This window comes from Daktulosphaira vitifoliae, unplaced genomic scaffold, assembly GCF_025091365.1.
Source record: "Daktulosphaira vitifoliae isolate Bord-2020 unplaced genomic scaffold, ASM2509136v1 Scaffold_1, whole genome shotgun sequence".
NCBI lineage: Eukaryota > Metazoa > Arthropoda > Insecta > Hemiptera > Phylloxeridae > Daktulosphaira > Daktulosphaira vitifoliae.
In genome coordinates, this window is record NW_026099572.1 from 9015351 (window position 1) to 9041571 (window position 26221).

The following is a 26221-nucleotide window of genomic DNA, read 5'->3' on the forward strand; positions in this document are numbered from 1 at the left end:
TGTATATTTTGTATTGTTGGTAGAAAAAGCTGTTTTGATATGGACATTTTTTGTGATTAAAAGTTATTATTTTATATGGCTATTGTCAAACAATTAATTCAGTCTAAGTCATGATTTTAAAACATTTTATAAATAGTCGAGGAACTATCATTTAAAAAGAACGACTGTTTACTATTAGTATTAGCGTAACTATTAGTACTCATAAGTGTCTCAAGGTTAGTAAAAATTTATTAAAACTTTTAAGTTGTATTGTAACCTATATTTAGAAGTTTCAAAGTTAAAACGCAGTTAATCTAAATTACCCAATTTTTGATTCACTTAGTTAATTTTTTAGTACATATTCTTTTGTGTATAAGTAATTTTAGCTTTTTATATTTTACAAGCCTTTTTAAACCTATTACATTGTAATATTTTTATATCATAAAATAATTATAGTTAATAGTATAGTTTATAATAGTGTGCCACCTCCCTACTATAAGGTTTACGGTAATGTTGAAGTCTTGTCTTAAAATGACGACTAGTGGCAGACAAATAGTCTATATATTGGCCAATAGGGCTTATTCAAGAAAATCTCGGCGCACTAGGGAATTGAAAGGAGAAGAATTACTGGAACATGAAGATGAATTAGTCATGGTAAATATATTAAATTATATTAAAATAAGTGTTAAAATTTAATACGTCTTTGAGGAAAACATTTATGGAGTTAATAAAAGACTAGTTCTTCAATTTTATTTGAATGCATTATTTAACAATATTTCTACTGATTTACTATAATTTATAGAAATCTTATTTATAATAAATCATTTTTGAATTAATTTTCATTTATTTTAGTAAACAGTAGTGCTGAATTCAGGTTATATCTGAATTTTGAGCTCTTAGAATATTTCCAACAAAATTGTTTTAAAAAGTTAAGCCCTGTTTATCAATTCATTGATTAATTATAAAACCAACTCCTGAATTTATTGTTTTTATTACATAAAATCGAACAAAATATATTTTCTACAATACAGTTAAAATTTAAGCCATAAATTTGGGTTGTAAAGTTTAATTCTCCTAGTTACTTTATTTTAATGACTTTCTGTATATTTCCCTTATTTTTTTTAATTATAGGTTGTTATATTATTTGGAGAAAATATTTTATTTACAATTTAATTAATGACCTTTTATCTTTAATCTTATTCATTTTATAGTAATAAAATTAAATCATTAAATTATATATTGTTATTTTTAGTTTTATCCATCTATAGTAATATAATTTTTGGTATCTAGAAAATTGAAGACTCAGAGTTTCGAACAAATCCTAACTGGCAACTAGTTCCAAAAAATAAAGATAGCCAATTTAAATTACCTAATAATGTTGGAATAGCTCCAGAAGTAAGTATATTTTGAACACAGTAATATTTGTATATTACTTTATATATCTTAAAAAGTTTTTTAAATTGTTTATACTTGGATTATTATATTTTAAAACAATTTAAAAAAATGGTTGTAAGAGATAAATTTTTTTAAATTGTTATTTTTACATATATTATGAATAATAAAAATATAAAAGTCAAACATTTTTCAGGAAACCAAAAAAAAATTTTTTACATAGTACATAAAAAATGTTTAAATTTAAATCATTATTAAAATATAACTAAATTAAATATGTAAACAACATTGATATCACTAAATTCTTTGGAAATTTTTAAATAAAATTGCAAAATAATCTAAAAATGACAAATGAAAATATTTTTTTGATCGTGCTTATAAATTTGGTATAAAATATTTGAAAGAAAAAAATACTTTTTTGCTAACTTTAAATGTTGAGTTAAAATCGAAATTACATCAATGTTATAATCTTTACAGGATTGTATTATTACAACGCACCTGAATTATCACTCGCAAGACTGTCCAATATTGTTAAGATCAGGTATTTCAAAAAATATTTATACAAAAATACATTTTGTTAAAACCATAATTTAAAGTATTGAACATTTATTATTAATTTCTAGTTTTGGGTTATTATATTCATTGGTTATTCAGTGGTGTAAAATATTCTTTTTATGTACTTGAATTAGAAAAAAGTGTTTAAACTACAATGTACAAAAATTGTTAAATATAATCAATATTATAAAATTCATTTACATTATTAAGTTTAAATTTTTTTATACTGAAAAACATTGTTTTTACCTGAAAAAATGTAGCTAATATCTAAGAGCTGACAATTCTCAAAAAATAGATATCAGAATTTTATTAATAATTTAGAAAAAGATGTTTTGAGTGAAGTGCCAAAAAATTAAGACTCAATTTTATTGAAAAGGTTTATGTTTTGCACTTATGACAATTTGTATAACACCATAGGAATTTAAAAAAATACTTGACTGATCAGGTTTTAAAAAATGGTCAAAGAAATAAAATATCTAGAATATAAAATTACATAATTTTAATATTATACAATAATATTATTATACTTTATTTAATTTTTTAATTATTTTATATTTTAATCTGTTTTAGAAATAACTGAGCGATTCAATGTTCCACACTTAAAACACTTTCCTTTATGTATGATAACAATTAATTTGAAACAAATATCTAGCACTAATTTGTCAAATTTAACTAAACAAGTAAGTATAGATTTTAGGGTTTTCCTTATATACCTAATTTAAGCAATTTGACGCATTGAATTTAAGCAATGCTACAATAAAATTATATGCATAACAATTTTTTATCAAATTACAAATAAGTATTTTTCTCATATCTATAATATTTAATAATTTAGACATAGTAAACAATGTTACTATTACTATTTGACTCTTTTTTGTCAATTTTCAATTCTTTTGAGGCATATTAAGAAGTATTCAGCTCAAAATTCACAAAAAAATTTTTTTATACATAGAACAAAATTAGAGGTACATAGTATTAAATTGTTTCATTTTGTCCAATGAAGATCACCCTAATATTTTTTCTTTAATATATTAGTGTTAAGTATTGGTTAAATAATATTGTAGTATTAGTTCTTCTTCTTCTTCGTCCCCTTAATCACAACTACTTGGGGTCGGCCACCCTTATCCTAAACTTCCACTTGACACAATCTCCCACATCATCTACGATCATATGAGCCATCCTCATATCGCATTCAATAGCATTTTTCCATTTCTTTTTTGTTCTTCCTCTACCTCTTCTTCCTTCAACATTAATTTCTATAACTGTTCTTACAGCTTCTGATTCTTCTCTCCTCATAACAAGACCAAACCATCTAAGTCTATTCTCTCTTATCTTATTCACAATTGACTCTACACCTATACTCCCTCTTATATGCTCGTTCCTTATCCTATCTTCTCTAGTCATTCCACTCATCCATCTAAGCATTCTCATCTCTGCTATACTCATTCTTTGCTTTACTTTCTTATCAATCGCCCAATACTCTGAACCATATAACATAACTGGCCTCACTACAGTCTTGTAGAATTTACTATTCAGCCTCATTGGAATTTTTTTATCGCTTAAGACGCCACACGCTTTTCTCTACTTCAACCGCCCACAATTTTGTGTCTTACATCCTCATCAATATCATCACTCTTTTGCACAATTGACCCTAAATACTTAAAACTCTTCACCTCTCCAATCATGTCCTAGCCTATTGTCACTGATCTCCTCATTTCACCTACCTTGTGTTCTCCTTTGTCAAACTTGTACTCTATATACTCTGTCTTACTTCTACTTATTCTTAAACCCCTTTCTTTAATAGTTGATCTTCTTACCTCTAGCCTTTTATATTTCTTATCCTCTTAACTATTACCTTTTCCCAAATTTTCATACTATGACTCATAAGCTTTATGCCTCTATAATTTCCACTCTCCTATATGTCACCTTTACCTTAAAATATTGACACCACAATACTATTCCTCCATTCATTTGGAATTTTCCCTTCTAATAAGATTTTATTTAAAAGTTCCTTCAACCACCTTATGCCAACACTGCCTAATATTTGCCATACTTCTACTGGTACTCTATCTGGTCCTACTTCTTTATTCTTTTTCATTGATGCCACAGCCTCCCATATCTCTTTCTCACTAATTGAATTTACCACTCCCTCATTCCACTAGATATTCTCTAATGTCTCTTTTGGGTACATCTAATTCAGTAATTTTTCAAAATACTCTTTCGACCTTTTTTCACATCATCATCACTCAAGAGTACCTTATTATTAACACTTTTTATACACCTTATATAATGATAATCTTTAGAGCTTTTCTCTCTTACCATTGCAAGTTTATGTATTTCTTTCTCGCCTTCCTTTGAATCTAGCCAATCATACAACTCATCATTGTAGTATTAGTTGAATTATAGAATTTATTAAGTTCAGTTTGAGAAAATATACAATTTTTTAATTATTAAAAATAAAAATTATTCTTTCAATTAAATACACTAAAATTAAACCTACAAAGTTGTTGACTTTAAATATAGACTATATATATATATATATATAGTTTTGGATTTATTGTATCATTAAAATTATTATTGTTATTGAATTTCAAATTTTCATAGTTTATCAAATCATAAATCATAAAGATATTTTTTATACATTTATTTATTTTATATGATTTATAAATATAATACAAATGAAGTGTACAAATCTAGCATACATATCATACCAAACCAACCCCAATTTGATTAAATAATAATTTTCTATTTTCTTTTTTAATTCTATATTTTTTGTAATCAAGCATTTTTATTTTTGTTTATTAAACTATTCATTACATGATTTACTTTAAATTATATTAATTCAATAATATATAACTAGTCTTTATGAACTCTGGTATTTAATTATGTTTTAATTATATTTTTTCATATGGTAATTTATTTATATAGTATGTTTAATTATTTTAGTAATGATTTTTTGTTAGATAATAGATGATTTTTTTTTTTTAGTATTTGTATGCGGCTTTTGGAATTACTGATCGTTTACAAAGTGCAGGATATTGGGCCGACTTCATACATCCATATACTGGTCTGCCAGCTATTAATCCTGGCCATAATGTAGATTTTTCTACATTAGAACTGCCTTATAAACATTCTGTCTATCATGTTAGTTCTCGAAAAAAGTGTAAAGTAATAGTTGAAAAACTCTCTCCTAATACCATTGGTAAGTTTTAAAAGTTAATAATATTGGAGAGTCATTAGTTTTTCTGAAAAATTACTTTTTTTAGATTAATAAAAGATTAATGAAAAAATGTATAAATCAACATTTTTCAAATAATACATGTTAAAAGGCATACATTTAATTCCATGAATGTATATTATTATCAATTTAAAAATTCCTTTTTTATGATTATTACTCTATTATAAACTTTTATCATATTCTATTTATACTTGTATAAATATATTTTAATAATTTTTATTTTGTTTTGAAATAATAGCAATTATTTGTTGACATTTAATAACCAATAATATATTCAATTACAGTCTCAATTTCTTTCAAATATTTTTTTGTTATGTAGGTAACATATTTACCAATGCTTCACCAGAAAAAACAGATATTGTTGAAGATATTTTAGATGAAGTCAGCCAAATACATCATACTGATGGTGAATGATTATGTAGTATCAAGATCATACTCGTATTTGAATCTTAAATTTTTATTTCAATGTATTATACTGTTACTAGTTATTTGACGAGATATAAATAAATGTGTAAATGTAATAATAAAAAAAATAATTAACACCTATTTTAAAAATTTAAAATAACAAAATATAATTTTACTATTATAAAAGTAATTATATAAAAATATATAAAGATATAATCATTGTTTAATTTGAGTTTTGACTTACTATTGCCTATGCAATGCATAGATTGATAATTTGTTGTGTTTCAGTGTAGGTAATAAGTAAAAATAAGTATGTATTGATAGATATGTATATAAAATGTTTACTGTTTTACAGAAGTAAATATTAGGGAGGAGGCACCGTTTATAATAAATTACTTATAGGTGTTTAAAATTTTAGGAATTTATGGTAATATGATCTCTTATTGGTTGTTATTCTATAGGAGCTCATTTCGACCATGTATAGCGAGAAAAGAAAAAGTTCAGATATTGATCAACATAATTATAAACATCGGAAAACGTCACCTAAAACATTTTCGTTTTTGAATTACAAACATACACTAGACAAAGTATTTTTCAGCAATGACCTTGTTGAAGACGTTGATGATGCTTGGTTATTTGTGAAGAAATTTGAAACATTTGTTTTGAAAAAATTATGCATAGAAAGTTCAAGTACTACCACTAATAAAAACCCTCTAAATCTTCCAAATACTTTCGATAAAATGGATATGATTAATTTAAAATTGGGTATCTCTGATGAAGAATTAACTAGTAGGTTACCTACATATGACCAAGAAAAGAAATATGAAAAGAGACCATTAACGAAAGATGATATCACTCAGTTTCGTCAGTTAGTAGAAATGTATATGGATTTTAAACAAAAAGAGAGGTTTAATAAATTGGTAAAATTAAGAGATTCTCAAAAAAGTTTGCCAGTTCATCAGTTCAAGTAAGCTTCACTTTTTGTTTGAGCTTATAATACTGTACAAGGCAAATAGTATTTGTCTAGTACTATGATTTTGCTATTTTGTTGGCAAATTTAATTTGCTTGCTGTGTTTTTTGTTGCCTTCCTTTAATAAGACATTATTAATTAACTTACAAATTTTATCTAATTAATAAACTTAGTAATATTTTTCAATAGTTTTGTAAATATTTGAATCATTTTTTTGTATTTTTCTGAATACTTAAAATGATACTTATTCTAACATGTAATCTAAGTACTGTACTCGTATTTTAATATTATATTAAATTAATTTAATCGCCCTTAATAATACTCCATTTATTTTATTTATTTATTTTGCATATGATATATGACATACTATACTCCATTTGACTGGTGGTATTAAAACAAAAAATTAATCAGATTTTTATAATTGTTTTATTATTTATTAATATTACGTTTTTGTTTAAAGTTTTTGGTATTTAAAACTTTTAATTTAATTTTTTTAAATTATAAGAATGTTTTAAACAATTTTTTGAAACCCTTTTTCCAAAATAACTGATTTTTTATGTTTCTTTTTTTATTTTAAAAATAATTAAATGTTTTCGAAAAAACTTTTTAAGTCCTAATTTTGTAAGTAGTTAAAAAGCACAGGAAAAGTAAACATCAAATGTCTAAAAATGTGCCCTCTTCTAAATAGCAAAGTTAAATAAATTAGAAGGCGAGGAGTGATCAAATAGGAGAGTTTCACAATTTTTAATTTAGGTCATTTTTTAATTATGAAAAAAAATAAAGCAGTGTAAAAACGTTCTTTTGACTTTACTAAAAAATTTCCTTACTATTTTATAAAACCTAGTTTGTTAAAAAATAGTTTTATTACTTTTAATGGCTTTTTTTCAATAAATTCGTACTTAATAAGTTTTATACATAATAATTTTTGACAAAGTTAATATTTAATAAATGATATACAGTATGTACGCTTGGCTAAAACTTATTAACTCAGAAACCATAATTTAGTAAAACTAAATAAAATATTGGTAAATTTCTATTTACAGATATTTACAGATGTCTACGTTTTCAGTTTAGTGCTGTCGATTTTATTTTTGACATCAATCTTGTTTCCATTAAATATTGATGAGTAAAAACTGTTGCCTTGGTGTATAGTTTAATAAGTCATTGAGTTTTACATCTAACCATTTTTTTTTTTAATGATGTTAAGCCTGACCTTTACTGGTATCATTGTGACTAGAGAGATTACGGAAAACTGACAGGAATGTCTTTTTCTTCCCCACTAGTTCGCTGTAAATTTTCGACAAAGTCCGTCAAGTTTTTCACGTATGAGGAAATTTTCCAAATGTTGGCAAGGAAAAAAATCAATGAACACATGTGGTCAAAAATTTAAAAATCGTGGATACGATCTGTAGATGACACATTTGTGCTTTGGAAACACAATTATGGCCATCTAAAGAGATTCTTATAACATCTAAATATTAAAAATGCCAACATACAGTTCACAGTAAAAATTGAAAAAACGAACATCTATCTTTCTTAGATGTACTAGTTGACACGGCACCGCCGTGAAATAGCCGAATTGTAAATTCGACACAGAAATGTACATAAAAGCACAAATATCGACAGATACCTATAACCGATTCATACTAATACCCTACACAGAAAATGAAATTAATATATACAATGGCTATAACAACTGTAAGAATAGCTAAGACGATGTAAAAGAAGAATAAACGTATCTACGGCAATGAATTTAAAATAATGGCTATGCGATTACAAACATTAAGAAAAACAAAGAAGACGATAAGATTGGAACTCTTATTTTTATGTACGTACAAAAATTTCTGATAACATCTCAAGAATCACTAAAAAATGCAAAACAAGAACCGAACACAGGCATAGAAACACTACTTACGAATTTCGAAGGACGCTTTAGCGTAATTACAAAAACTAGGTGACTATAAAATTGTTCATATGACAAGTTATATATTAGAGAACAGGAAGAGAATGCAACAAAAACATGAAAAAGGTCGAGACTATCAAAGAGCGAAAAATCCGTAGTATCTTAACACGCCAAAAACAGTGGACACAAAATTAGATTTGACGAGTTCAACATTTTAAATAAAGATGCTCATTCTTGTAAACATGTTTATTAGAAGTGATGAAAAATCGAAAAATGCCAAAAAAACCATAGTTGAGAAGACGAATGGAAAATTATTAAGATTGTTACCTATAATATACCAAGAAAAAATATACCAGGTAAAAAAGAAAAAACATAATATGTGATAAAGTTAATTCGATTTATCAGAAATTCGCCGGTGTAGAAAAGGAAGATTAAAATATCAAGAAATGACGAAAATAGCAATCTAAAACTAATCGCAGATAAAAACAACATCAATAACAGACTGTCGTTATCAACAACAAAAAATAATCATGACATTATCGCTTATCATCCGATTACCAATATAAAAATAAGCCATGCAAACACAGTGATAAAGAGGCAGTCTGGATTTCTAGAGCCGTTTACACAATACAAAGCAAAGCTGCAACATAGTTACAACTTCGGACCTGTAATTTTGCTCCAAATATGAATTTTACAACGAGTTCGAAACATCAGCACAAAACTTTATAAAATTTATAAGCTAAGTGACAATTTTGGACGATAAACAATAAGTAATAACAATAAAAATAGATCATATCATACTATAAATATTTCCACAATAAAGTAATCGAAAACAGGAATTTTTGTGAGCGAACAATATGGGCAGTGTCATCTAATTTTCTTTACATTTCAAAAACCCCCTCCAAATTTAATTTCTATGTACGCTACTGATCTTACTATCAAATAGCAGCATATCTAACACACTTTTTTTTCTCTTTAGCGATAAGAGACTAATTAAAATGATAAATTTTAAGGTAATTTCTTAGTTTTTCAACACTTCCTTGATAATTATAGACTGGATACACTGCTGTCATTAATTATATAATAATTTAAAGTAAATTTGTTAAAGTCAACTTTAAAAAAGTTACAATTTTCTTAAATATTAAATCACCATTTTTCAACGCCTGGTTACGATTCTTTTTCCATTAGAGCTGATTGGCTTAAAATTTTTGTTTAAAATTTTATACATTTGAATCTAAAAGGTATTTAAATTTTTTTTAATGAAATTAAAAGATCTAAAACAAACGCTTTTTTTGTAATAAATTGATTTACCCAAGTGTTTAACAAAAACTGTAACGTCTTTTTCCCTCTCTTTCGTCGATAAGAAAATTGTAGTCTAAAAGATATAAAGTTAAGTTAAGAAGACTTCAACTCATTTCATTTTGTTAAATAATTTCTTATTAAAAGATCATGAAAAATGATCTAGATAAATTGTTGCTTATCAATGAGATAATCATTATTTTGTTAAATTTCTTGAAAGTTTCACTAGGTCAAACTTCCTGAGTTTAGGCAATTGCGTATCAATAAACTCGTTAACTATTTTATTTATTAAAATTCACATTACTTTTATTTAAAAACATTATTTTGAAGTACAAAATATGAATAAATGGAAAAAATAAATTTTTACTTCAGTTGAGTTTTTCGACTGAAAGTTTAAATAGTTACCATTAATATAAAATGTTTTGAATAACTAAATTTTTCGTTATAGTAATTTAACTATTTTGACATGTTCACAAACATATTTTTGTTAAACCACTTACTACAGAGATTATTGTATTATTTCTTATTGTGACATTAAGTTTAGCGTTCACTACAAACATACGTGTTTATTATGTTGTATTATATTATTCTGGAAAAATATTACTCCAGAAGCAGTTTAACATAAAAATAGTTCACACTTTTAAATAAAATAATAATAATAATAATAATAATATGACTACAAAATATTTAGGTGGATTCACAGTTATACTTTATAATTACCCAGTAATTATTATTCAGCACATGTTGGCGAAAGAAAATTAAATAATCATTAAAAACACTCTTTCAATACCGTGTTATTAGTTAAAACTACGTTATGTACTAACTCCCACAGAAACACATTTTTTAATCACATTTCATTGCGGGGTAGTTAGCCATCTGAAAATCGTCAACACAGCTTCTGTATATTTTTATTAGGCTATCATAATAAAATATGTTTTTTACATTAAAAAAATATTTTATATATTTAATAAAGAAAGTTATAAGTATGACTGTTTTTACGGGGGTATATGAAGGATAGTCTTTTCACGACGAAAATAAATATTTGATAAAGATGTATTTTTGAATATATTGTATCACTTTCCCAAGACAAAATCCTGAACACACTTCTGGTTATAACTTAACTTTTTTTATCAATTCAGAAATTTGTATAAGTTTTTAACTTTTAGAAATGAAATAATAGATGCTGTTAAGAATCATCGAGTTGTGATAATAGCTGGCGATACAGGTTGTGGGAAGTCAACTCAAATTCCTCAATATTTATCGAATGCTGGTTATAAGTGTATTGGTAATAAATATATGACTATTTAGAGCAATAAATAAAATGGTATTTGATATTAACTGAAGAATATTTTGTACAGCTTGCACGCAACCACGTAGAATAGCTTGCATATCACTTTCCAAAAGAGTTGCTTATGAGTCCATGTCTACTTTTACCAATGATGTTGGCTATCAAATACGATTTGAGAAGACAGTAAATAAAAACACAAAAATTTTATTTTTAACTGAAGGATTATTGCTGAGACAAGTAATATATTTATATATTAGACATACAATTTAGCAATAGTCAAAAATAATTATGTACAATTAATATTGAAATATTATTTAAAAAAATTGAAAACTGTGATCCTCATATAAATTAATTTTAAGGCTTCCTAGTTGTGCCTATGATTATAATGTAAACTTTATTATTGACTTTTGATTACAGGTATGTGGAGAAGATTTGCTGTCGCAATATGATGTTATTGTTTTGGACGAAATACATGAACGTCATTTACATGGCGATTTCTTGTTAGGAGTGATGAAGTGCTTGTTACAACAACGATCTGATGTTAAACTTGTTCTTATGTCTGCTACCATTAATGTGGATTTATTTAATAAATATTTTTCTCCTTTGGCTAAACTAATACAGGTATTCTATGGGTTACTTTACTTTTGACACGTTTTATCAAGTTAAGAGCCGAAGGAAAGAATAAGAATCCGTATTTTTGATTTGAAAAAACGAATTTTAAATTTCCATTTTCCATGAATTAAACAATATTTATATTTATTCATGTAAATTTAGAAGGCTTACGTTTTATAAATTTTCTTTTAGTTATTATAGTTTTTTTATTCTATTTTTTAATTTTGCAATATTTAAATAGTAATGAATAATTGTGAATTTTTATTCTGACAGACACTTGATTTTATGTACAAATCATGCTGTTTTCTCATTACTCTTTTAGTGTTGGCGTTATGATTTCTGGAACACTGGATATATTATAAAACTTAATTAAATTACGACCAAATGACCTTATATTTTTACTTATAAAAAATAAAAGGTAATTGTTACTCATAACATTTTTTGTGCAGGATCCCAAAACCACACAATAAGTGCAGAGTTTTGGAAATATGCTCTACTTGCTCAGCTTTCAATTTATCCCTAGCGTTTCAGATCGTTTATTATCACTAATTATTTTTTTTTTAATGTTACTACAATTCTATTCATTTTTTCAGGTTCCGGGTCGCTTGTACCCTATAAAACTAGAATATCATCCAATTATTAGTGAAATGAAAGTTCTTGGTAAAAAATCCGAACGTTTTGATCCGTCACCATTTGTAAAAATTCTACAGATGATCGATAAAAAATATTCTAAGCACGAGAGAGGTGATGTGTTAATGTTTTTGAGTGGTATGGCTGAAATTACGGCTGTGGCAGATTCAGCACGGGTGTACTGTGAAAAAGCAGACTCTTGGATCATCTTACCTTTACATAGTTCTATGTCTTTAGATGAACAAGACAAAGTATAGTTAAAAGTATAAATTCTTAAATATCCATATTTTTATTTATATTTAATTTTGTTTTTTAAGGTTTTTGACTATGCACCAGAAGGCACACGGAAGTGCATTATATCAACAAATATTGCCGAGACTTCAATTACAATTGATGGCATAAGATTTGTAGTCGATTCCGGTAAAGTGAAAGAGATGAGCTATGATTCGGCAAGCAAAGTACAGAGACTTAAAGAGTTTTGGGTAAGCAAAGCAAGTGCCGACCAACGTAAAGGAAGAGCAGGTACAGACCTTAATTTTTAAACCGTAGCATGAATTAATATGATTTTTACAAAATTATATGAAGGTCGTACTGGCCCCGGAGTTTGTTACCGTTTGTATTCCGAGGATGAGTTTGAATCTATGGCTGAATATAGTACACCTGAATTACAAAAAGTGCCTTTAGACTCTCTTTTGCTTCAAATGGTAGCTATGGGCTTACCAAATGCTCGTTTATTTCCATTTATCGAACCGCCGCAGCCAGAAAGCGTGGAAAATGCTATTGAATCATTAAAACAATATGTTTGTTAAAAATTAATTAGATTTTATTAAAATGGTAAAAAAATATTAATGAAACATAATAACTTTAGGGTGCTATAACAAAAGAAGAGAAACTGACTCCTATTGGTAACATGTTATCTCGATTACCTGTCGATATACCTCTTGGGAAAATGCTTATTATGGGGTCTCTTTTTGATCAGTTAGAACCTGTTTTATCTTTAGCTTGTGTACTATCAGTTCAAACACCTTTTACAAATAAAGCCTATAAAGATCCCGAATGCGAGGTAAGATAAATTTTAGTATAATTTTTTTACAATATTTTTATTAATAAAAGATTAATAGACTAATTAAACATTTAGAGAGCTAGAATGGATTTGGAGTCTGACCATGGGGATCCAATTATTTTATTGAATGCGTTTAAACAATGGTTAGAGTTAAAGAGTGATGGACAAAACATTAATACCCGTCAATGGTGTAAAAGAAGAGGATTCGAAGAACAGCGTTTCTATGAAATGACAAAGTTGCGTCGACAGTTCAAAGATCTATTAGACGTTAGTATTTTTCAAAAGTTATAACCGAAAGTTTGAACTTATTTTAATAACTTAAGATAAATATATTTATATTTTCTATTATTAAAAAAAAAAATAATAATAAAAGAATCATAAGAATTTCAAATATTATTCTAAATATTTAACTAATAACTTGTATTTTTATGGTTATTTTCTAATATGATAATATCATATTAATATATTACATATTATGTAACTTTTAGCAATTTTTAAGAAGCGCAAAAGCAAATAAAAATCATATTTTTGATATTTTTTAAGTGCAAAAAACAATAATTTCAGATAAAATTGTGTAGACTCTACAATTTTACCTCTACACTATAAAGGTTTCTACACAAATTATATAAAATCTCAAAAAACCATTTTTGTGACATCAGCTTTTGGATATGAGCCATAAATTTAATAACGTTGTAAAAGTGTAGGAAATTATCAATCATAAGTAGAAATTGATAAGAGTATTGGGACTGAGGCCCTCCAAAAAATTTAAAAAGATATATCTATTACATTAGTTATCTTTTAAAATGTATAAGTATTCAATTTTTTACTAACCTCCCAAAATTTTTCTTCTATTTTATGTTATTGATTAATATTTTAATAACAAAAGAAAAATATCATTAAAGAAGAATTAAAGATACCAATATGTCTAATAATTCAAAAATGATTTTTTTTTACACTACCACCATTCTTTTAGATATACATAAGTTGTTGGAATTTAGAATATTATGTATACTATTTATCTAACGAAACATGAATACATTTAGGAGTGTGGTTTGGTAAAAAACGATGAAAAAAATATGGACGATATGACTAGTGCTGAAAGAGCTCTAAGACACGGCGAATTGAAGTTATTGCGTGATATGAAAAAAACACATAAAGAAGAAGAGTCAAGAAAGCGAAAAGTATTAAAAAAAGACGTTTGGGAAGTTGAAGAAAATGTAGATACGGAAGATGATACTGTTGATATAAGAGACATTGATTTTCGACTTAGACATAATCAACGTCAAGTTAAGGTATTGTACACAACTACTTATTTACTGATATATCTAACTATTATGAGTTGTGTTAGTAATGAACAATTTTTTTCTAGCAATTATTAAAAGGAACTACAGCAATTAGTTACAAAGATTTAATGATGTTAAAAATAATTTTAAGTAGTGGTTTATATCCTCATATAGCTATAGCTGACGAATTCAATTCTTGTAAGGTAAAAGTTATTTTTTTTTGTTAACTAATAAATTTAGAATGAAAATGGATTATTTTGAGAATATGAGATTTTAGTGCAACGTTTGAAAAATTGTTATGTAAAACAAATATTTTACATTTGTGATAGGGAGTACAAGAATAATCTTACTAGTTATATAATTAATTAAAAAATAAGTTTATTCGAATGTTAAAAGTATATATACGTGTGTAATTTTAAACGTAGTTGTCAAAAATTTTCTCCTGAAATGTTATCTAGAAAATTTTTGATCATTTCTATGTTAGACTTTATAAACTGCATTAATAGTTATTTTAACTTAAATATATTTTTTACAAATTTAGACAACTAAAGAACATTTATTTCACACTGAAGGTAAACCGTTTGTTTCACTTCATCCTATGAGCTATTTTGGTAATCATTCCGAAGTACTACAGTTGACTGAATTAGATGTACAACATGTTCCTGATTTTAAAAGCAAAAGTACTATCAGTTCGAAACATCAAATTTTGATTTACATGTAAGTTAAAAACAATCATAATTTATAAAACTTGAAATTAAAATACTTTAATACGTTTACTTTAGTACTCTAAAAAATTGTTATTTTTATTAATATGTTCTCTTTGTTTTACTGATCATATATTAAAAAAATATGCTATGAATTATTATGACATAAATCATGTCTGTTATAATGTATTAATTATTGATGTCGTATATATCAGTATTATTATTGTGCCAAAATGCCTTTTGTTGCTAAAATGAGATGACATCGCCATTGCCATAATATTATGAAAGAAAATTTCAAAAGTATTAGATATCTTTCATTGTTACTACTATAAAGAATGATAAAAATATTGTATATTTATTACTTTCAAAGAATGAATGCATAGTTTTTCATATTTTATGTGACATTATCATAATCTGAAAAACGTAAAAAATTATCTAAGTTATGTAAACAGTGTACTATTACATTAAAAAAAAATAATGCAATTACATCTTCGATAAGTGAGCTCGTATTTTTAACTCTTCATCAAAACACATCAAATGGGTAATATTTTTATATTGTCTTTTCCATAAATAACATTTAATAAACCGTCAGCTTGACTCGCAAATGTCGTATATCTATTAGTTTTCATTTTTTATTATTTTTTTATTAAATGGAGAATAAAACTGTTTTCATTGTTACAATTGAATTTTTTATTTCTTAATTTTAACCTCCTCGAAATTGATAATAAAAAATCGTTGTATATACGATGTATGACCTCCAAGTTTTTTTCTTTTTCTGTAAAATTTCTCATTTTAGACATACGAATTTTAAGAATTAGACTGAAGATACCTGAAAATTAAAAATTTAGTTCAAAAAAAGTATTTTTTGTATGAGTTTACTTACACTTTTACTTACTTACATGATCACCTTTTGCTATTGATTGTTTTTTTATCGCTACAATTATTTACTCATAAAATGTTGATAGTTAAAGCTTTTAAATTATATAAGAATATATTATATAGATAATTATTTATTTTCATACTCATAAAATTCCAGAATAATAAATACAAAAAAATTAACAGAGTGGTCACTTAAAATAAATCACTTAATTATTCGAAATTAAAAAATAGCATTGAGAATTTTTTTGATTTCTTTTAGACATTTGTTTTTTTTTAATTAATTAATCATGAAGTATTTTTCATATCATCCCTTGTATATTATAAGGGTGTCATCTTTATTTTTTAAAATTAATATACTTATTTAACTGGCTTATTTAATAGATAATGAACTAACTAAGAAAATGACTGTCATTTACAACTTTTGTACCAGTATTATAGAAGTTATATATCAATAACGAGAGTTGACGCGTTGTTGTTATTTTATCACTAGTTATTTCTCAGTCACACTCTTCCTCCCGTCTAAGTATAAAAATGAGTATAACTTCCTAAATTCGAAAGTATATAATTCAACATGACTGATTGGGCATTAACTCGTTAAAAAGTTAATTATTTTGATTAAGTTAAATAATTCGTTACTTTTTTGAAAGACTTAACATTTACTTTAGTTTGTTACTTTTTTAAATTGAGTGATGTGTTAACTTCAAATTGATTTAGTATAGTAGTGAAATTTCTATTTCAAGATGCTTGATTTCTTTTCTAATATCCTGATTGTCATATATTATTTATTGTAAATGTATACTGAGTATCTGAGACCTAACTGACAACGTTTATAATTTTTGATACAATTATCACTTAGTATAGTTTGTTTTAATATATCTGATCTAATAGTTACGTTTTTATACAGCTAGTTTCCGTCGTTATCTATGGTTATATTCATTTTATTGAAATTTGATATGTGGTATAACTTACTGTGTAACTCATTTAATAAATAACTTGTTTAAATTAATTTACTATTATCTATATGTCCGTGGTATGTATTTTAAACTTTTATTAAATTCTATAACAAACGTACACGTATAATGCAGACACAAAAGCGAAACAAACTTGTTGCCTGTTTAGGTATAAAATAGGAACTACTTTAATAAGTATTTATTTATGTATTATACTTATAAATCATAAGACTTCTAATCATAATATAATTAAAAAAATAGAAGTTGATGTTGCTTTTGAAATAATCCAACAATTTCTTCTAAAAATTAAACATTATATACATATTTATATCCAAGCGCTTTTTTTATAATAGTGATTTTAATCACTGTCAGATATTATTAGTACTTGTCCTAGCTATGCCTCGTCCCCACTATACTAGATTTTTTTACTTTAAGATTTCATAAGTGTAATGTACAAGAAGTACCCTTAAAGAACTTCATTGTGATTAAAGGTTTTGAGGTTATATAGTGGTTGGTTTTTTTTATATATGTTCATATGTTCTGTTTATCATCATTACTTTTATTTTAATGATATTGATATTTTTTTGATGTGAATTCGCATCATTTGAGTTGATGACTACTTATGGCTTAGGAAATATTATTAATTAGATATATTTTGATTGTTAAGTTCAATCTCTACTTCGTATCTATAATTTCTGTAGGATGTATTCGAATACTATTGGAGTATCATCTGCAATAATTGTTCGACAAAGGAATTTTTGTATGAATTTAATTATTTTAAAATAGAGCTATGTTTTATTTATATCTGTTAGACCAAAAAACTTTGAAAATAATAAATGTTCGGCGAACCCAATCAAATATTACATCAGTGATGTAGTATTTGGTATTCACTGAATTTATATTAATTTCTTAAATTTAATATAACTATCTATGATATGCATTACATTAACGATATAAAATTTTAAATTGTAAGAAAATAAATTCTTACATAATTTGTTAAACTTTTCATTTATTCAATTTTGTAATTATTATATATTTTTATTTATTTTTTTAAGGTCTTTGCTAGAAACTACTAAAGCGTACATTATGAATTCCTTAAGAATGCCCGCTATACAGACTCTTTTGTTATTTAGCAGAAATATTTGTACCAATAAGAATTTTTCCCAGTAAGTACAATACTGATTTTTCTTTTTTATTATAAAGTTCAACAAATTTATATATTTTATATACTTTTAGAGTAGTTTGTGATTCCTGGTTACTATTGGAGTTTCCACTGTCGGAGGCAGCTGAAACGTTAATAGTTAGAGCATCTAAGCTACGAAATACTTGGGAAAGACTACTCAAACTGAAATTAGATGGTAGGTTAAAACAATTGATAAAAATGTTATTAATATACAAAAAATATTTTTCATATCAATTGGTTCCTCGTATATAATTATTTAAACTATATTATTGCTTATCCCTATAAACTCCCATTTGGTTTTTGTTGGAAATTTTTAATTTTTATAATTTATTATTAGAAAAGAGTAATAGAAAAGCCGAAAAACAGTTAGCAGATGATATGGTTCGATTCATGTACGCTGATGTTGGTTATACGATTAAGCGTTTATTGGCTGCAGACCAAAAAGTCTTATATCTTGGCCCTACAGGCGAAGACGTCCAATTTTCTGGTTGCAATCCTTTCAGTGATGTGGATTGGCATGTATGTGAAGATGATAAATTTGGTGGTCTTCGGTTATCACCTTATTTGACTTATGATTGGTGAGATATCATCTGTTACCTTCATTAATTTATTATATAGTTTTTATAAAAAAACCCAGCACAATGGGGACGTAGCATAGTTGGGTTCAGTATAGATTTAATCTGACAGTGATTAAAATCACTATCATAAAAAAAGCTTCGATGCAAATCAGTAGATAGCGTTTAATTTTAAAAATTTGGCGGATTATTCCAAAAGCAGCATCAACTCTTATTTCTTTAATTATATCCTGATTAGTAGTTCTTTGATTTTAAAATATAATATATGAATAAATACTAATTATAATTATTAAATTTAGTATGAAATTGATATTCAATAATTTAATATTGTAATTTAAACGGAGAAATTATAAAAATAATAAAGAAGTTGTATTTTGCTTTATTTTTATGTGGATAAAAATTTAAAGGGCTTGATACAATAAATTTCAATAAAAACTGTTTGTTACTATAAATAAATGCACTGAACTACAAGGAACTTTCATCAGTAACAAAAATATACCATTCTAAATCAACTTTTCGCGATGTTTTCAAATTATTACTGATTTGATTTTTAATATATTAAAAATAATCAGTCCAAATTTTCATTTTTAACCTATTTTTTTGGTTCTTTAAAGTTGATAAAAAATTTTTGATAAAGTTTTGTGAAAGTTTACAGTAAAAAAAATTGAATATGTTACTATAACATATTATAGTGCATATATATAGGTAGACATTTTTTCCATGAAGACCAAAATAAATCCGAAATTGCTAGTATTTTTAAAACATTTTCAAAATTTAAGTTAAAAAAGTTAATTTTTTATGAAAAAGTTGTTATTTTAAGTCCTACCCTGTGGGAAGGTAAACGATCTGATTTATAAAAAAAATATACCAAATGAAAGGTAACAATATCATGCATCTATATAAAAAAAAACCCAGCACAGTGGGGTGGCGGCACAGTGCGGTCGTGGCATAGTTGGGTCCAGTATAGATGATATCTGACAGTGATTAAAATCACTATCATAAAAGACGCTTCGATGCAAATCTGTAGATTGTGTTTAATTTAAAAAAAAAAAAATTTGTCAAAAAAGTAGGTCAAGTGAGAGCTGAGAAAATAAATGATAGCTATAAAACAAAACCACATACTAAAATAATATTAATATGAATTTCTTCTCACAAGAGGAGACTACAGTAATGGGATCCTTAATATTTATTGAAGTTATTGAATCTAAATGAGATAAAAATCAAATGAGTTAACACATTTTTTTCTAACTCAAAAAGAATTAAGAAAAAATTCAATGCCACAGGCGTGAAAGACCCAAGTGTTACCGTCTCAGAAACCGTACGTCTCATTCGTCACTTAATAAAAATGGAAATTTAGCTAGTTCAAATTTTAAAGTTATTTTTCTCGACTTCAAAGAAACAAAAAAATTTAAATATGTTTAATTTTTTATACTATGTCAATTAGATTGATATAATATTTTTGAAAATCAGTGTAATCCCCTTATAATAAAATAAAATACAAAACCAAGAATTTTAACACAATAATAGCATATTTTTGAATACGGTAGCTATTTTCACCGTGAAGACAAAATAAAGTCCAAAATTTTTTTTTTTAATATAAAAGTATATTACATAAGCTTTAATTTAAGGTATATATAAAAGTGTCAGTATTTCCGGAACACTTTCAAAAGTTAAGTTGAAAAAGTTAATTTTTTGTGAAAAAGTTGTCATTTTGAATCCCACCACTGTGGGCTGTTAAAGGGTTAATATTATAAAAAAAAATATACCAAATGATAGGTAAAGATATCAATCATCTATAAAAAAAAAATTATATTGATTTCTTTATTTTTGAAAAAGTTTTTAGTAAAAAAAATTGAAAAAATTTCGAAAATTAGCGATTTTTAAATTTGTATTTTTTTTTGGAGGTTTTCCCCATTTACGGGGAACGAAGGAAATTTTTTCAATTTTTGAGGGTAATGTCTTCGACTAGATACGATTTGTGATCTTTTGACGTATCGTTAAAAGAAATCGGTTCGGTGAGAAAAAGTGGTAACAGACACAAAAAAAATATATAAATATATGAATTATTTTTAATATTTATTTCCATGTTTGGCATGAGTTTTATACAAACAATTACTTAGAAAAATTCAATGTACTTGAAAATATTTAAATATAACTTATATAATTAGGTGATGAACTCTTGTAACATTAGCATTGATTATAAAGACTTGATTTAACAATTTAACAAAATTTATTTTGCTTTTATTATCTTGTTTTTTAATAATCGGTTAATATCCGTTGTATTGTATGAGTTTTCACAAGTTTCTGCATTCAATTTTGTGATATATTATGCAGATGTCCTTTTTTTCTGTCACCACCGGATGTAAAAAATCTCCACTCGCAGCAACTTTTGCGTTTTATTCTCTTGATATTAGCACAATTTTTTTTATTTTTTTTTTGACATACTTTTCTTATAAAATGTAAAAATTTACTGAATATGCTTTTTTTTGGTGGCATTGTAATATTTTATAGAAATAAAACCACTATTAATTCAACTTTAAATTGTACTAAAGCAAAATAATTAAATAATGAATGTTTAGACTGAAAATTCCATAGTAAATAATCTATTATTGCATCATAATAATTAAAAATAGTAATATCTATTTTTTATAAGCCAATTACTATTTTCTTTGATTTATGCTATGAAATCAATTAAAACATGATATTTTCTTTAGCTAATTTCTTGATATTTTTTGTTTGTAAAATTAATTTCCTAAATGTAATTGTGAAGAACGTAAAGAGGTAATATCTTTTCTAAATAAAACTTAGTTTTTGTTTTATCTACAATAGTTATTTCTAAGTTTGAACCCCACTGTATAAAGGGAAATGGTCAGATTAAACAAAAAAGTATGTCGTAGGCCTTAACTGTATTATTAATAGCACAGTCTATTGGTTTGTAAGACAAACTGTAATACTGAAGAATCAATCTCTTTGAAAAACCCAACTTTATGTGTAGTACAGTGACTTTTAAAATAACCGAATACCAAAAATTTTAAATGATCAATAGTTACCGAGAAATTAAGTGTCTTATCCTTAATGAATCATTCAATATATATATATATATATATATATAAATATTTAAAGGGAAATTGTTTTATTAAAAAAAATAAACGGTAGCACAGTGGGGTCGCGGCATAGTGGAGACATTGCATAGTTGGGTTCAGTCTAGATTTAATCTGACAGTGATTAAAATCACTATCATAAGAAACGCTTCGATGCAAATCTGTAGATAGTGTTTAATTTTAAAAAATTGTTGGATAATTGCAAAAGCAACATCAACTTCTATTAAAATAAAATACAAAACCCATAATTTTCATACAAAAATAGCATATTTTTGAATATGGTAGCCATTTGCGTATAGAAGATAGGTCGTCGGGACAAATTTTTTTTTTTCATTTTGTAGTACATAAAATAAGCTTTAATTTTATATATGTTTAAAGGACGCAGTATTTCCGGAACATTATCAAAAATCAAGTTGAAAAAGTTATTTTTTGTAAAAAAATTACTATTTTAAATTCCCTCAGTGAGCAGAATAAATGTTAGATTTTCAAAAAAAATTATATCAAATGAAAGGGAAATATCTAAGGTTTCAATACAAAAAAATATTATTTTTATTTGTTCATTTTTGAAAAAGTTATGGCAGTTTTAAGTACAAAAAACATCCCGATAAAAGGTCATTTTTATCGCAAACATTACATTTTTTTTTAAATTTTCGACAGCCATTTGCACATAGAAGATAAGATGTCGGGACAAATTTTTTTTTTTGATTTGATAGTACATAAAATAAGCTTTAATTTGATATATGTTTAAAGGACGCAGTATTTCCGGAACATTTTCAAAAGTTCAGTTGAAAAAAATTTATGTTTTTTACAATATTTTAAGTTTTGAACGCCCCCTATATAAGGAGAAATTGTCCAATTTTAATAAAAAGTATGTCAAATGAAAGATGTACTTATAATGTATTTAGAAAAAAAAAATTTGTGCTGATATATACATTTTTCAAAAAGTTATAGCATTTTTAAGTTGAAAATTTAAAATCGAAAATCGAAAATTTTAACACAAAAATAGTGTTTTTTTAACTACGGCAGCCGTTTAAATGTAGAAGAAAAAGTGTCGGGACAAATTTTTTTTTTTCATTTTATAGTACATAAAATAAGCTTTAATTTGATATATGTTTAAAGGACGCAGTATTTCCGGAACATTTTCAAAAATTAAGTTGAAAAAGTTAGTTTTTGTAAAAAAGTTGCTATTTTAAATCTCCCCCAATGAGCAGGTTAAGTGTTAGATTTTCAAAAAAATGATATCAAATGAAAGGTAAATATTTAAGGTTTTAGTATAAAAAAAAATTATGTTGATTTGTTGATTTTTCAAAAAGTTATGGAAGTTTTAAGAAAAAAAAGTGAAAAAATTACGAAAATTAGCGATTTTTAAATTTGTAATTTTTTTGGATATTTCCCCCATTTGCGGGGAACGAGGGAATTTTTTTCAATTTTTAAGGGTAATGTCTTCAACTAGATACGATTTGTGATCTTTTGACGTATTTTTGAAAGAAATCGGTCCAGTGAGAGCTGAGAAAAAGTGGCAACAGACATAAAAAAAAAAAAAAACACATCATAGTAAAATTAATACCTTCTCCGCTTCGCATCGAAGCTAAAAAAGTATGTCGCAAAATTGAAGAATATAAATAGTACTTCTCTTAAAAAAATTATAATGATTCATACATTTTTCGAAAAGTTATAATATTTTAAAGTTAACAATGTAAAATATAAAATTGAGAATTTTAACACAAAAATAGCATACGTTAGTCTTTTTAACGAAAAGACAAAAAAAATCTGAAATTTTTTTTTTCAAATTAAAGTATATTACATTACCTTTAATTTAAGATATATAAAAAAATGTCAGACTTTCTGAAACACTTTCAAAAGTTAAGTTAAAAAAGTAAATTTTTTGTGAAAAATTTTCACCGTAAAGACAAAGTAAAGTCCAAAAATTATTTTTCCATAATAAAGTATATTATATAAGCTTTAATTTAAGGTATATATTAAAGCGTCAATATTTCCGGAACACTTTCAAAAGTTGTCATTTTGAATCCCCGCCTGAGGGCAGTTAATGGGTCAAATATATAAAAAAAAATATACCAAATGATAAGTAAACACATCATGCATTTATAAGAAAAATACTTAAATTTATTTAATCATTTTTAAAAAAGTTATGGCAGTTTTAAGCAAAAAAAATTGTAAAAATGACAAAAATTAGCAATTTTTTTAAATTTAAATTTGTTTAGAGATTTCCTTCATTTACGGGGAACGAGGGAAATTTTTTCAATTTTAAAGGGTAATGTTTTCGACTAGATACGATTTGTGATCTTTGACGTATCATTGAAATAATTCGGTTCAGGGAAAGCTGAGAAAAAGTGGTAACAGACACCAAAAAATAAAAATAAAAAAATCACATCATAGTAAAATTAATTCCTTCTCAGTTCGCATAACTATTTATTAAAATTTAATATTACATAAAATTTATATTGATTTTTTAGTTTGACGGGTCAAAGTCAAGAGGTCTACGAACCATGGCTTTGTCCCTTTTGTGAAAATACAATAGAAATAATGAGTGCACTCGAAAGGCTGCAACATAAACAAGTTTGCCACTCTCAATGTATTAGTGACTCAACACAAGGTAAAAATTTTAATTTTATATTATGTATAATTAATAAATGACAAAATTAATTTTTTTCATGAAATATTAAATAAGTTACAGTTTGTTAATTTCGATGCTTAATTTTTCATAGATAATGAATAAAGTTTTAAATGTATTTTACCATTGTAATTTTACAATATATTTAGCATCTGAAATTAGTGACATAAATTTATATACGAAGAATTTAAAAAAACTTATTTGTCTTGAGTTTGTTTTAGTATTAATTTTAAAGTTTGATTATAACTTTTTAATCTCTTAAAACATAATAGTTCTTTATTTGGAATACAGAATACAAAATTACATGCGATTAGTTTCTTGGTGAATCTATAGAATCCATAGGATCTATAGAATTCAATCTGTATTAAGTATAAATTATATATTATATTAATTTACCCTGAAACTTAACATTGTAATTTCTATTTCATAGAATATTGACTTTGGAAAACTTTTGGTATTTTTATATGTTTAAAAACCTATTATGACTGCAAATGTGAAGTAAATCTTCACGTTTCGAAAAAGTAGTTTCCAAACTCATTAATAAAGATTATTTTTGACTATTATTATTAAAAGTACAGAAATTTATAAATTACACATAAATAATAATTGATTTTTACTGTAGTTGTATAAACAAAAAGTTTTGAAATTTGTATATAAATCTAATCATTGCAAATTAAAGCTTGTGGTAAAAAACAATGTATCTTTATATATATATATTTAAAATATATATATAAAGATACATATACGTATACTTAAATATTTTGAGAGAATACTTTTATAAAAACTTTTTAAATCGCTTTTGTTCAGAATTGGTTGTTTAGTTGACGCAGGTGTTAGTGAATAAAAAAAATATTTTCACAATATTAAATTTTAGAGATATTATTTTACTAAAAATATAAATAAATTATAAATAATACTTATAGAAAATTAAAATAATTCAAAACCCTTTAAACGCTTAAGTATATTTTTTCATGGATCTTTTTTTATACCATTTATAATTAAGTCTTTACGAAGTCATCCCAAATATATTATTTTATTTTAATAACTCAATCTTTTTTTATATAAATGGTATAATTAAAAATAAATTACATATCTCAGTTTAATTTTATAAAAATTAGTATTTATAAAGTTCAATTGATTATATTAGTAATATGTACACATTTAATGAGTCAATAATAATGTATTGAATACAATATCATTAATATACAATAAAATTTTCATCCAAATTATTATTTGCTTCAAATAAATAGACATAAAAAGTTTTGAACTTGATGATTTTATGAATCTCTCGTAATTTGTTATGTTATTTACTTTCAGGTGATATTAATGATCAAACAATAAAATTGAAACCTAATGCGAAAAAATATGAATGTGATCAATGTTCAGAAGTTTTGTATTTGACACCAACTGATATTTTAAAGCATAAAAAATCACATTTACAGTGATGCTCATTATTTAATTATAACTAATTTTACAAATATTCTCAAAACATTTTACAATTACTATGAACACTTAATTTATTATACCATTTTTTTATACTACAAGAATAATTACTTTCATTAAATCAATTTCGTTGTTA

At 25.2% G+C, this 26221-nt stretch overlaps 2 protein-coding genes across 4 annotated transcripts; both read left to right on the forward strand.

Annotated features, from left to right (window-relative positions):
• LOC126894272 (probable ATP-dependent RNA helicase DHX34) lies at positions 1–26221 on the forward strand. Of its 3 annotated transcripts, none has more exons than XM_050665155.1 (18): positions 1–215; positions 6031–6536; positions 10909–11027; positions 11101–11267; positions 11448–11651; positions 12236–12523; positions 12590–12794; positions 12858–13072; positions 13141–13335; positions 13411–13602; positions 14379–14627; positions 14705–14821; positions 15160–15335; positions 18207–18317; positions 18388–18509; positions 18672–18912; positions 24485–24624; positions 25960–26221. In XM_050665155.1, exons 2-18 carry the CDS (start codon positions 6046–6048, stop codon positions 26085–26087), a joined length of 3360 nt encoding a protein of 1119 aa, XP_050521112.1. In that variant the 5' UTR covers positions 1–215; positions 6031–6045; the 3' UTR covers positions 26088–26221. The 3 variants fall into 3 exon arrangements, with proteins under 3 accessions (XP_050521112.1, XP_050521114.1, XP_050521115.1); XM_050665157.1 differs by lacking the exon at positions 1–215 and adding an exon at positions 5858–5971; XM_050665158.1 differs by lacking the exons at positions 1–215; positions 6031–6536 and adding an exon at positions 7706–9213.
• Positions 487–5796, forward strand: LOC126894281 (cobalamin trafficking protein CblD). Its single transcript, XM_050665193.1, has 6 exons — positions 487–633; positions 1232–1374; positions 1849–1912; positions 2497–2606; positions 4915–5128; positions 5484–5796. The coding sequence occupies exons 4-6, from the start codon at positions 2547–2549 to the stop codon at positions 5576–5578; spliced, it is 369 nt and encodes a 122-aa protein (XP_050521150.1). The 5' UTR covers positions 487–633; positions 1232–1374; positions 1849–1912; positions 2497–2546; the 3' UTR covers positions 5579–5796.